The sequence below is a fragment of the Benincasa hispida genome, chromosome 4 (genome assembly GCF_027475165.1).
Source record: "Benincasa hispida cultivar pf3 chromosome 4, pf3_genome.v1.1, whole genome shotgun sequence".
Classification (NCBI taxonomy): domain Eukaryota; kingdom Viridiplantae; phylum Streptophyta; class Magnoliopsida; order Cucurbitales; family Cucurbitaceae; genus Benincasa; species Benincasa hispida.
The window spans coordinates 19,000,281-19,014,422 of record NC_143481.1 but is presented as its reverse complement, the minus strand read 5'-3'; the positions used below and the strand labels follow the sequence as shown (position 1 = coordinate 19,014,422).

The 14,142-nt window shown below is 27.9% G+C and overlaps 2 protein-coding genes across 2 annotated transcripts; both read left to right on the top strand.

The window, feature by feature from the left end:
* The first annotated feature begins 285 nt into the window (after nt 1-285).
* Nucleotides 286-4,420, top strand: LOC120076893 (plant cysteine oxidase 4-like). The gene is made up of 5 exons (XM_039030844.2): nt 286-463; nt 560-699; nt 794-944; nt 1,913-2,116; nt 4,113-4,420. The coding sequence occupies exons 1-5, from the start codon at nt 358-360 to the stop codon at nt 4,232-4,234; spliced, it is 723 nt and encodes a 240-aa protein (XP_038886772.1). The 5' UTR covers nt 286-357; the 3' UTR covers nt 4,235-4,420.
* A 6,017-nt stretch (nt 4,421-10,437) lies between these two features.
* LOC120076864 (small ribosomal subunit protein eS6) lies at nt 10,438-12,670 on the top strand. Its single transcript, XM_039030812.2, has 6 exons — nt 10,438-10,610; nt 10,693-10,757; nt 11,379-11,436; nt 11,521-11,629; nt 11,729-12,001; nt 12,241-12,670. The coding sequence occupies exons 1-6, from the start codon at nt 10,605-10,607 to the stop codon at nt 12,477-12,479; spliced, it is 750 nt and encodes a 249-aa protein (XP_038886740.1). The 5' UTR covers nt 10,438-10,604; the 3' UTR covers nt 12,480-12,670.
* The last annotated feature ends 1,472 nt before the right edge of the window (nt 12,671-14,142 follow it).

The window sequence follows — 14,142 nt, the reverse complement described above, 5'->3', positions numbered from 1 at the left end:
AATTGGATTAAGTAAAAGAAAAAAAAATCTCTACTCAACCTAACCCAACCGATAGTGTCAGAGGTGATTTTCTCTTTTTTGAAATTGAATACCAATGCAAAAAAACAGTAGACAATATTAGATTATTTACTTTACTTCCTCATTAGTTGCATTAGTCTAGTGTGTCCATTAGATTTACAAGTTTTGTTTACCTCCAATATTCCAATTAGCCCACCGTAATGTTGGTCTAATCCAGCCCCAGGTTTAGTTGACATTGTTTTTCTAGTTTTCATTTCTCTCTTTTCTCTATTTAACCTCAAATATTAAACAAAGTTCACAAGTTATTCCTCAAATAAAGAGCCATATGCCCATCCCAAAATGTCAACAAATAAAGTGCAATTGCTGTATAATATCTGCAATGAAATTTTTTGTCACAAACAACTTCCCACTTTTCAACAATTGAACTGCCTCAAAAACCATCTCGGTATAGAACATTCATATATATATTTCTATTTTTTCCTTCTTAATTAAAAGTAAAACCCATTATTAATTAATGATATTAACTATTATGTTGGTGCAGACGAAATAAAAGCTATAGATGTTGGAATTGAGGAGTTGGAGGAGGCAGAATGTTCAATTATAAGCCCAAGAGGATTGATTTATGCCAAAGGAGTTTCAGAAATAACTTACATCCACATTCATGAATGCGACTTCTTCTCTGTGAGTAGCTCAAATTTTTAAATGGAGAAAAAAGGGAAATTAGTTGAATTAAAGAAGGAATTATTTGAGTTGAAATTATGAAAAAAATTTGCAGATTGGAATATTTTGTTTGCCTGAAGGGGGGGAGCTGCCATTACACGACCATCCAGGGATGACAGTGATGAGCAAGCTTCTTTATGGCTCTGTTCATGTAAAAGCTTATGATTGGATTAAAATGCAGATCAGCTCTTCTACTGACCGAACCTGTGAGTACTTTATGATTAATTTGATGCTAAAGTATCGATATGACCAAATCTACTCTAATACGATTTTAATATTAGAAAGGATAGGTTGTGCTCAAGTGTTTGAGTGTTTAATTTCATTTCCTTTTCAATTGATATTGATTGAGTTAAAAGTCATCTTTGAACTTTGAAGATTGTGTCGATTCCATCTAAGTTTTCGTTTAGTTTTTGGTTTTTTAAAATTATACTTATAATACTTCCGTCTATTGGTTATTTTGTTTTGTTATCCACATTCACCTATGTTTTAAAAAGTGAAACTAAAATTTGGAAACAAAGATTTGTTAAATAACCATTTTGTTTTAGTTTTTGAAAATTAAGTCTATAAATACTTCGACCACATTCAAATTTCTTGATGTGTTACCTATAGTTTTATCAATGTTTAAAAAAAAATCAAGCCAAAATTTGAAAACTAAAAAAAATATTTTTAAATTTTAGAATTTAGCTAAAACTTCAACACTTGGAAAATTTAAAAAAAATGTATATCATTGTAAAAAATAGATAGGAAATAGACTTAATTTCAAAAAAAAAATGAAAAATAAAATGCTACATACGAAACGAGGCCTTAAAAATAGTTATTGCTCTTGTTTACAAAATTTGATTAAGAATTCAACTGGCTAAACTATAATATGAAATTTAAGAGAAAACAAGCATAAATTTCAAAAACAAAAAATAAAACCATTAATAAATAAGGTATAAAGTTTCGATTATGTGTTTAATATGTTGATGAACTTTTAATTTTGTACCTAACAAGTCTATGACAAATCCAAAATCTTAAAAATCGACTTACTAAATATAAATTTGGAATTTAATATCCCTAAATTTTAAATTTCATATCTAGTAGATGTGTGAATTTAAAAAATTTGAAAGTACACTTTATTTATAATTGAAGCAAATGTTTGTTTGTGTTTGAAAAATGAATGGGAGGAGGGCAGTTGGGTTGGGGAAGAAGGTGGTTGATAAGGTTTGGAGTGCACCAAGTGAAGCAAGAGCTTTGTTTCCAGCAAGTGGAGGAAACATTCATTCATTTAGAGCAAAGTCAGGATGTGCCATTTTGGATGTGTTATCTCCCCCTTATTCTCAACACCTTGGAAGACCTTCCACTTATTTCTCTGACTTCCCACTTCCCACTCTTCCTGGTGATTTCTTTTTTCCTTCTTATATTTAATCATTTACAAAATTAAATCATCTTTCAACGATTGTTAAATACATCAATTTTTTTTCCAATAATTAATACTTGAAAAAGTTAATCCAAACACATCCTAAATTTACGTGACAATCAACTTTCAACTTCTGTGTTTATTTCAAATCTGAACTCTAAAAAGTGTTTAATGAATTTCTGGATAAGTGTCTAATTGGAAGTAAAATGATTAAATTTGACTCTAATATATTTTTAACTAACTAACTTTTTTTTGGAAGTAAAAAGATTAAATTTGACTTTAATATGTTTTTGATTAACTAACTTTTTTTTATATAAAAAAATTAACTAATCTATTAGATATAAAATTGAATTTTATGTATGATGGTACCAGACTCTTACTTTTTTGTTTGGTTCAGTGGGTTTGTGAATATAAAAATAATGTTGAATAGGGTAGAAAGGTTTTGAGAGACGTGCACAAAATTAAAAGGTGGGATTTCAATAGTTTTGTCTCTAATGATTTATGAGTTTAAAAAACGTAACAATATAATTAAATATTTTAAATTTCAACGATCTATTGAATATAAAATTGAAAATGATTCAATTCATAATTTAATTTTATTATTAATATGAAAAGGAGAAGAATTGAATTTACCCTTAGTGCACTTTAAAATAAGCTTCATTTAAAAATAATAATACTTGTATTAAGTAGTAAATCGTCCATGTACTTTAAAAGTTTCGTTATAGTTTTTATGATTCTGTCTTATGGTTACAATTTGATTATAATGGCTTTAAAATTTTCAATTCAGTGTTTATAGTTTGGTTAAACTTCACTAAAATATTTAAACTAGTTTTTAAAAATTTCAATTCGGTGATTATAGTTTGATTAAACATCACAAAAGATATTTAAACTAATTTTTTTACATATTTAGAACTATTTTTGATAAAAACGATTTAAAATACACTTGAAAACCTATTTTAAATTGTTATCAAACACTACAATTTTTTTTTAAAGGACTTATTTTTTAAATTAACACTACTACAAAATCTACATTACTTGACACTTGTAGTTTTTAATTACTTGACGTTTATGTAGAAAAAACGTCAAGTAATATGATTTTGGACAAAAAAACATCAAGTAAAAAGGTTGAAAAAGCGGAAATTGACGGAATATTTCAGATATTTTCACGCAAACCTTTACTTGACACTAAAATCGTGTCAAGTAATATAAAGTCTTACTTGACACGTTTCACGTGTCAAGTATAAGAAACTCTTATTTGACATTTTTTTCGTGTCAAGTAAAAAGGTTAAAAAAAGGGAAATTGACAGAATACCCTTTACTTGACATTGGAAAAACATCAAGTAATCCAAATTCTGTAGTGGTGTAAATATATTTCAAACACACCTTATATTTTAATATGATCAACTAACATATTCTACCGAATAGAAAATACCAACTTTATTGCGATGTAAATAAAAAACTACATTGATGTATTTAATATGAAAACGAAAATGATAACTCGATAAAGTTTGCTTTAATTATAGGTACTGTTTTTTTTTAGTACAATAATTAAGAATAGAGAGATTTGAACCATAAATCTCATGATTACCAACACACTCGAAGACCAATTGAACTATATTTCCTTTAGCATAGGGGTCGAATTTGAACCTTTAAAAACCACTAACCTATAATTAATATTATATCCCATATTGTAGATAACATTCGCAAATTAACTTTAAAACTAACCCGAATAAAAAAATTATTTTTTTTTAAAAAAAAACACCAAATTGAAATTTTCTTTTAACTTGTTTTTAGTAGCACTCTTCTTCTTTATCGGTGTTTGGAGTAAAACCTATGAGATGAAAAATTGTAGTAAAATTAAACGTCATTCATAAAAATGAGTTTCATTCTCTTATTTGCAGATGTTATCACAAAGTAATGAGATAGTTTAATTATTCATAGGTAATTAATAAAATTTATTAAACTTGGTCATCAGATTGCGCTATGCTAGAAGAGATAAAGCAGCCAGAAGATCTATACGTAGTTGGAGCACCTTATCTTGGCTCTTCAATAGTTACAAAAGGTGATGAAACCTATACATATCATCAGTATTTTTAGATTAAATTACAACTAAAGTAAGTGGCCGGTTTGCTCAAAGTTTATCTCTTTTCATGTAACAATAGAAAAATATATGTCTAACGTAGACATGCTCGACGGACATAAAACTTGTATTATTAACTTTAATAGTATTTAATTATGCAAATAATTATTTATATTATAACTTGAGATGATTATAATCGTCAATTTGAACATAACTTATTAGATAAGGAATTAATTTCCATCTTAATTAAAAGTGTTTGATGATTCAGTCTCCTGCTTATATATATTTTTTAAAAAAACCTAGCGGTTGTATTCAAAATTTACAAATAATATATATTAATTTGTTTTAGTACAATAAGAGACAAACAATAAAAGAACTTAAGAAATCAACAAATGATTAATCAAAACAGAATCTGCCCATGAAGGATGGCATTCGAGCCAAATTGTCAAAAAAAAAAAAAAAAAAAATCTAGTGTGGTAAGCTAAGTAATGAGCGATGACAGGGTTACTTTTGTGGTTGATCAAAAGAAAGCTTAAATAGACCTGAACTGCATTTGCATATGATATTTTTCCAACCAGAAGATTCCAAATAATAAGAAAATCAATTTCAACCCAAAGAGTAAAGATAAACCGTCTTTAAGAATATTGGAAAAACCATTTTATGCAACAGATTGAAAGTATTAAGCAAAATCTATGATTAAATAAAGGAAGTCAATTTATAAGATCAACAAAACTCTCTCAAGAAGAGAAGTTCTATATTCAAATGAAAGTTGAAAAGCTTCTTATTACGACTCTAAAGTGGTTGTTTATAGTGTTATAAGAAATAAGACAATGAATTAGTTAATTCTAAAATACTAATTAAACCATAATTAATATAAATTAACAACTAGACAACTATTATATTATAATATACTAGTTATCTTTTTTCAAAATATATACAAAAGTGATTTATCAATTCTCCTCATCGCCTTCATACAAGGCAATAGCCTCAGCAAAGTCAAAGGATCCGTCAAAAGAAAATGGTTTAAATTAGGAAAAGATAAAGTGAGGTTTGGTATAAGTCTATAACAGATTAGGGGATTAATATATATATATATATAAAGCATGAACTTAGCGTACAAATTAATGTATTTTATTTGTAAAAAACAGCATCCGGCACGATGGTTTTGATTTTCTTTATTATTATTGTTTTTATTTTTCAAGAATTTATTGTTGTCAAAGTAGTGATAAAATTAAAACTTGAAACTTACTGTAACTCATTCGCATAAAAGAAATTAAAAAGAAAAAAGAAAAAAGTGTAACTAGTTTGAATTTCAATGGTAATTTAACTTAATGTTCACCCTCTTAAATATCAATTATATTTGTTAAATACTATGTAAATTTTCAAACTCTAAATTTTGTTATTTTCTCTTTAGCTTTCAAATTTCGAGTGTTAAAAAATTGGTTACATATATTCGAACTATAAAACTTGACTTTTTGGATTTGTAAGTGATTCCAAAATGAGAAATAAATTTAGATACCTTATTGTTTAAACTCTTTTTTTAAAAAAATATGTTTTCAATAAAAAAAATATATATATATATTTGATCATTTTCTTAAAAAGTGCTTCAAAGTTCAAACACCACATTTATATCTTATTATATTCCGGAGTGAATTCCATCCATTATAAATATGTTTTTTTATGCTATTTTGAAGATTTTTGGGTAATCATTTTAAATTTTTTTTAATATATATATATATATATCTCGCAAATGTTTATCTAAAATAGACATTCAAGTGAAACTATTTTTTATATTAATTAATATTGATTGTAGATTTAGAAGAAAAAAAATTGAAAATTGGAAGTGTGTCACTAGTTTATGTAGCAAATAATAAAAGGCACAATCCCACACATGCAGACATTCAACATGCGGGTATTCAATTCTAATGAATTTTAACATGCATCCTCGTTAATTGATGTCTGATGGTTGGTTAATACACTTTAAAGTTTAATATATTCGTTGATTTGATGCCTAATGGTGTGATTATGTAATAAAAATTTTAACATGCTTCTTGATTAACACTCGAGGGCTGTTGATGTACTTAGACTTTTAATATATTAATAGTTGATGCATTTACAATTACGATAATAACTAATTAGGTAATCTTCTTAATGATATATTACTAATACATACTAATAATATATTTCAACATTTATTTTAACTAACTATAAAACACGTGTGATGCACGTGGTTAAAAATTTTTAGAACATCAATTTTGTTTATGAAATGCCAAGAGCAAATGAACTTAGATTTTATTAAATTTAAATAACAAATATCTAAAATGAGAATTAAAATAAAATAATTGATGGCCAAAACTATACGTATATCTTATTTTAGATTAATTCACAACAATATAAAATGAGTTGCACATTTTTTTTTTTTTTTTTATATATATATAGAACACTTGAAACATAAATTTTGATGATGGTGGGTTTTGCTAGTATGTTTCTGTGAATCAACTGAATTAATTTTCTTCCTACAAAAATGGCACAACTCTTATTATTAGAGTAAATTTGAGAAAAAATTAAGATAAAAAGTTAGAGATATGTATGATATATGCTAATACATTTATTTTATATCTTTTGAATCTATCGAATTTGATTATGTCGTTCTCTATTATTGTCATGAGTAGTTCTCCTAACGTGATGAATAAAAAATATTAATTTCAAACACATGGAATCGAAATAAACATTTTGGCTCAAATATATAAATAAGATATTTAAAGTTTTAATAAATTAGAAACCTAATAAAAAATCTAACTAAAATAATAAAATAACAATAATATAACCTTTCAGGAACTAACAAAGACCACATGTTCAACATTAATATTATAATTTAAAAATGAAACAAATTTATGAATCTTTCTTATGGTTGAAAAGGAAGACACTTGTGCGCTACCAAAAGGGAAAAAAATTAAAATAAACTAAATAATTTTCCAATTAGGAGAAGATATCTATTTGACAACTTGAAAATTAAAAAGCTTACGGTAATTTCTCACAAATAATGAAACATACAATAATGAATAAAATTACAGCATCCTTTACGTTTCATGTCTTCTACCATGTTGTTTTGAGGCAAATTCGCAACTGTTATATTTACGAATACAAAATAATCATTATTGTTAACACTCCCTCTTGAATCTTATTATTTACTTTCACATATGTTATTCGTCCCAACTCATTTTCATTTTTTCTCAAAAAACTTTATTCTTGTTTATTTTCACTTCTTCTTTTTCAATCTAATTTATACTTCATATATTAAATAATTGACCAACTTGGATAAGACTCATTTAGTAAATTGGATAAAAAAATTTATTGTAATTTATCTAGGCCTGTCTTCTTAAAATTCATAGAAAAAGATTTTTTTAAAAAAAAGGTAAAAATTGGCCATTACTTTTGCTTGCATAAGAGATTCTTTTTAGTATAAATGTGAGCAGAAAATTTGAGCCATGAGGATGAATGTTGCAGAAAATATGTTTAATTTACTTGGAATATGTATTTTTAAAAAGATGTAGTTTTCCCAAAAGTTTTAGAATGGAGGGATGGAAAAAATAGTAATAGTTGAAAAATATCACATAAAAAATAATGAAAAAATAAATGAAAACAAATTAATAAATTTATACATAACACTTACCTAAAATGTGAAATTGCATCTCGTTCCCCTCCACATTATTTCATTTTGTACGGACCATATCAAATGCGACATGACAGTGAAAGAGAGGAGATCGATGTGGACGAATGTGTCAAATGCGACTGTACCAAGAACCAAATAACGAAGAGAAGAAAAAAAATATTGGGGAAAGAAATAAGAAAAAACTTAAAAAAGATTTGAAAATCTACCCAACCAAATACATATATTTTAGAGATTCACAATCTATATATTTAGTAAAATATATCTATCCTAATCATTTATATTTATGAACATTGATATCATAGCTCAATAGCCAAGTAAATGTCAAAGCAAATCTACCATAACAACCAATGCAATCGAGATATAAAGGAGGATCTAGGCCCTCATGAAATGAAAAGAGAAAACTTGATTCTAAAGTTCGTTCGATGACATTCTGAAATTGAAGAGATGAGGCCACATAAAAGTAGAAAAGTTTGAATTTATTATTTGAAAATTTTGTAGTTATAATGTGAAGGAATGTGTAGGTACGAAGTGATGTAATTTTATGAAAGAATGTGTCTGATGCCAAGAGAATTCAAAAGACGTGATATTTTACGTCAAATAAAAAAAATATCAATGAGGGTAAAATAGGAATTTTTAGAAATATAAGGACAAAAAGAGAAGATAAAAATCTCCCCTTATTGCCCCAGGTGTGTATTGATGACATGATGTTGAATCATTGATATACCAATACTATATTTGAAATAAATGACACCCATAATGACTAAACACAATATAAAAATTAAGCCTGTAGTCAAACAATTATAAGTTTTCAATAATGAAAAAATAAATCAATAAGTCCATCTTAATTGAAATAATCAAAGGTCCAAAATGCCCTACACTTTTAAAAATGTGTGGTTGATGTTAGATATATCATTTATACCGTTGGAATGTTAATCGATGTTTGATATACTCATTTCTCACTTCAAGTATTTACTGATTGATATATGATGTATTCAGGTCTTATATCTAATATACTTGAAATATCATGCCTATAAAATAGCACACACATGCTTTGCTTGAAAATAAGTTACTAATTAAATATTGATTGTTGTTAGATATATTATTGATACATTAGAATTACTTATTGATATTATATATATTATTGATACACTCATGTTTTACTTCAAGCATCTACTAACTAATGAATGATATACTTATGTTTTATGTTTGACATATCGATGAATACACTTTAAATGTTTAATATTTTTGCTCATTGATGTTTAATAGTATGTCAATGGAGGGATTAATATGTTTGCTAATTTATATCCGATATACTAATTATAATTGTATTCGTTGAAAATTTAATATGTTTGTTGATTGATGTGTGATCCATCGTTAATATTTTCTATAATTTTGATATACTAAAACAACCGAAATGTTGGAAAATTAAAGAAGAAAAAAGATGGAAAAACTAAAACTTGCTTATGAAAAAATAGAAACGGTGGAGAAAAAATAGGAAAGAATTCGATAGTAGAAGTTTTTTTTCTTCCTATAGAACAAAAGGAAAAAAGTTATTGAAAGTAATGAAACAAAATTTAATAACATGTTTGCCATATTGGCAAATATGAAAAATGCCAACAAAATTGAACTACCAAATACAATTTTCCTTTATTACAAATTGGGGAAGTGGAGTGCTTTATATATTGTTTTTTTTTTCTTCCGTTTTTTCCGTTGGTTTGTTTTCTTGTTTTTTTTCCCCACGGTTGAGATAAGAATTGTATGTGAATTTTACCATAAACGTAAAGTTAAAAAAGCTGAGCAACGATTACAAATATACAAATATATTTTACTATCCAATTCAATTTTCTGTTTGTTTTAAATTAGAGAAGTTACACTAAACACATCCAACAACCTACTTAAATTTATTTAAGTCTTCTCCCAATTTGATTAGTCGTACTTCCAAATTTTAGTGATGGTATAAATTAAAAATTAAAATTAATATTGATATCAATTTAAAATTAAAATAATAGTCTATAGATATTTTAGTTGATTCTATTTAAAATAACTCAAAAATTAAAACCATCTAAATAAAATTACATTTTTAAAAATAAATCCACTTAATGAAGGTACAGAAGAATGAGATGTGACAATAACATTGTCAAAATTGATTGACTTATAGAAATTTATGGTTTTATTTAAAATTCAATTTTGGTTCATGTATTTGGAATTTTGTTTCATTATGATATATATTTTTTTAATTGTTTAATTTTAATTCATGTACTTTCAATAAATATTAAATGTAGTCATTAAACTTTCAATAAATCTTAACCTTAGTCATTTAAAGTGATTTTTTAAATCATAATTGGTTAAATAATAATAATGTTCCTTCCAGCCAGAAATAAAATCACCGAGTAATTTCAAGATTTTAAAACTATAAAGAAGAAAGCAGAACAAAATTTAAAGTTCGAGATCAAAATATTATTTTAACCAACGAAATATCTCTGAAATGGCTTTGGTGGGCTGGGCTTAGTAGATGATTTGGGCTGTAGTGTGGGGCAGTCCAGACTTGAATTAGAATAGGCCCACTGTTTCGGATCCAATATTAAAATATTAGAGCACATATATAAATTCCCATAGGCACAGGTTTTAAAACCCTAAAGCTTAAGGCGTCGTTCGCTCTCTTCTTTCCTCGTCTCTTTCTCTGCGGCCGCCTACTTCAATCTCATCGTTCGAAGATGAAGGTTTGTCCTTTAGATGTCTCCTTTTCCTCACTGTTCTCCTTATTTTCTCTGCAATATTAACTTTTAAGTCTTGTTTTTACAGTTTAATATCGCGAATCCGACTACTGGATGCCAGAAGAAGCTGGAAATCGATGATGACCAGAAACTGTTAGCTTTCAAATCCCCCCTTTTCTTCAATCTATTGTTTTCATCCCGAATGTGCATTCTATGTCGATGAACTATTTTTTCCATCTCTAGTCCGTTGTTCGTATCGTGAGCTTTTTTTCATTAATATATTGGATTGGTAGTGTGCAAGAGTTGTATTTTCTAGTAGAACCCGAGGATTTTATTTTATTTTTTCATATGCTTAGATCTTTGATTCCAACACTAAAGCTTTCTTAAACTAGGGTTTTTGAAATGTATAATAAGTTGAAGGGTTCCCTATTGAATGGTAGAGTAGTGTTGAAATCGTTAATTCGACGTGTTTTCCGTTTTAATTGCTGTGTTTATGTTCAGCCTTGCTACGAAAGATTTCTAATAGGCTTATCTATTTACATGTTTAGAAATCTAGCGGCAGTGATGACGTCGGTTTGAGTTTTTGCATTCATGGTTTTGGTTATCCCCTTATTGTTTTTGGCAAAACAGTTCTCGAAGCGACAATATTTTACGAATAATGAGATAAAAGAAAGATTTTAGCCCTTCCCCTTTTGTTTACACATGTATTTTTCATCATATTTATTTTAGATTTAATTTTGTAATCAACTAAAATTAAGCCTCGTCTTTGTTTAGCCGTGCCTTTTTCGACAAGAGGATCTCTCAGGAGGTCAGCGGAGATTCTCTCGGGGAGGTATGAGTGCTCTTCTGTCAATAAATAAAATCTTAGTTCCTAGTTTCTGTGACTGAGTTTTACTGAGGATTTTCCTACATGCAGGAATTCAAGGGCTATGTTTTCAAGATTATGGGAGGTTGTGACAAGCAAGGATTCCCAATGAAACAGGGAGTTTTGACCCCAGGCCGTGTCCGTCTCTTGTTGCACAGAGGTTTGTGGAACTGTTTATGCTAGTAATTAGTCAACCCATTTAACCAGATTTGTTGTTTATATTAAAAAATACAATTATGTATTTTACTTTTCTTGCCAGGTACCCCTTGTTTCCGAGGTTATGGAAGACGCAATGGAGAACGCAGGAGGAAGTCTGTGCGTGGATGCATTGTCAGCCAAGACCTTTCTGTTCTGAATCTGGTGATTGTGAAGAAGGGAGACAATGATCTTCCTGGCTTGACAGACACTGAGAAACCTAGGATGAGGGGTCCCAAGAGGGCATCCAAGATCCGCAAACTTTTCAATCTCTCGAAGGAGGATGATGTTCGAAAGTATGTTAACACATACCGTAGATCATTCATCACAAAATCTGGTATGGTTTACATGCTTTTCTTTAATAAAGTTGGATGATTTGATGGATATAATATTCTGCTTAAAACCTATGCTTAGTCACAAAATTAAATATCTGGATGAACGTGTTTGTTTGACATTGTATTACATTGTGGTTTATCAGTGTCTCATTTTGTGGACAAGTACAATTCTATTTATACAAATGTTTTCGTTCTGTTTCATTTGTTATGGAATTAAGTTTCTGATGTGATTGAGCTGCAGGCAAAAAGGTCAGCAAAGCTCCCAAGATTCAGAGGTTGGTTACCCCACTGACCTTGCAGAGGAAGCGAGGGAGAATTGCCGAGAAGAAGAAGCGAATTGCGAAGGCCAAGTCTGAGGCTGCTGAGTATCAGAAGCTTCTGGCCTCTAGGTTGAAGGAGCAAAGAGAACGTCGCAGTGAGAGTTTGGCCAAGAAGAGGTCTAGGCTCTCCGCTGCCTCAAAGCCATCCATTGCTGCTTAGTTTCTTCGTATTATTTATGTCAGCGTTCTGTTATCTTTATATTTCCCATCTTGTTTTGCTTTTAAAAGAATGTACTTTTTGCGGCTGCTTGCAGATGACATCTAGAATGTTTTGGTATTTTTGGTTCCTAATTGACCAGTTATTTCTTGACATTACTTCATATTTTATGATGGTTGAGAGAAATTTTGAAAGAGCATGGTAGTCTACCTGCAGTATTAACTTGCTTTTCAATTTTAGTGGATGCTTAGTGCTTAGTTGGTCTGAATAGGTAATTTTAAATAATAACTCTTGTTTGTTTATTTTAGGTTATAATAGATTATGATAGTGTTTGTGTAGGATGTAGATTATTTTAGTTTAGGTTATAATAGTATGTGTTTGAGGTGTGATCTATTTTAGTTTGAGAAAAAAATAGTAAACATTATAGCGAATGATAAAAAAATGATGAATATAAAATAGTAAAAGTTGTAATAAATAATAAATATGGTAGTATATGGGGGTTTTGAAATAGTATTTATTTTTGCTAATTAGAGGTTTTGAAATAAGTTTTAATGTAGTAAGTGGTGGTCATGATAACTTTTGTCTCACATGCTTGTTTTGAGTTGAAATTTGATGTTTTATTTAAAATTAGTTATTTTAATCTTTTTATAAACTGTAGATTTATTTTAAATTGTAGTCGTATTACACAATATTTTAAAAACATTGGATTTAAATTGTAGTCATGTTACAATCATTCTAAAATTTAAGATTTATTAGCTAAATTTAAGTTGTATTTAAGATCTAGATTAAAAATCAAACCAAGCATAGGGACAAGTATGGTATTTAAACCAGAAAACAACAAATGGGTTCAGATATCTAGACGTTAGAAGTTTCTCCTCAATTTAGTTGTGATTTATTTTATTTTTATACTTAATCCATGGTTTTTTTTTTTGTTTTTTTAAAATTAAATTATGGTTAATAATTATTTTTTTAGAATTTTACTTGCATATGAAAAATTGTAGAGGTGCTAGAATAATATGATATTTGAAAAGATAATATTTGAGATATACCCATCTTGATACTTCCTTCTATCACTCACAACAAAAAATAGTTAAAAATATTTCAAACATAGAAGAATAATAAATAAGAAGAATTTGCCACAAGTCAATTTATAATAGGATAATTAGATAAGATACATAGAGATAGGTGCTCTATGAGATAACTTAAATATTTTTCGATTTGAAAAGACTCTTTCCACTTAGAAATTGAGATTTTAATGTCTATGTATATATATATACAGAAATACATATACATTTATGCAACGTATACATCATTAAGGATTTACTTCAATATACTTTTAAGACTAGTTAACAATATTGTGTGAATTATAAAAAATAAAAAAAAACTATTACAACTGCAGCAATTTTAATTGTGAAGCAATAATTATAGCCTAAGATATTCAAATTGCCCCGCTATACTTTATATACTTATTCATGGTTTAATAATTTTATTTTTTCTAATTTGTAATTGGACTTAGAAAGAGGAACTATAGAGCAGGTGTTAGAATGATAATAGAATTTCTATGGAAGTCACCCTCTTCACTTAGACGATATTGTTTCAGCTGTTGCATTGTGGTCTCATTGATGAATGCATGGCTTTCTTTTCTGTTGTTTTATTCTACCATCGC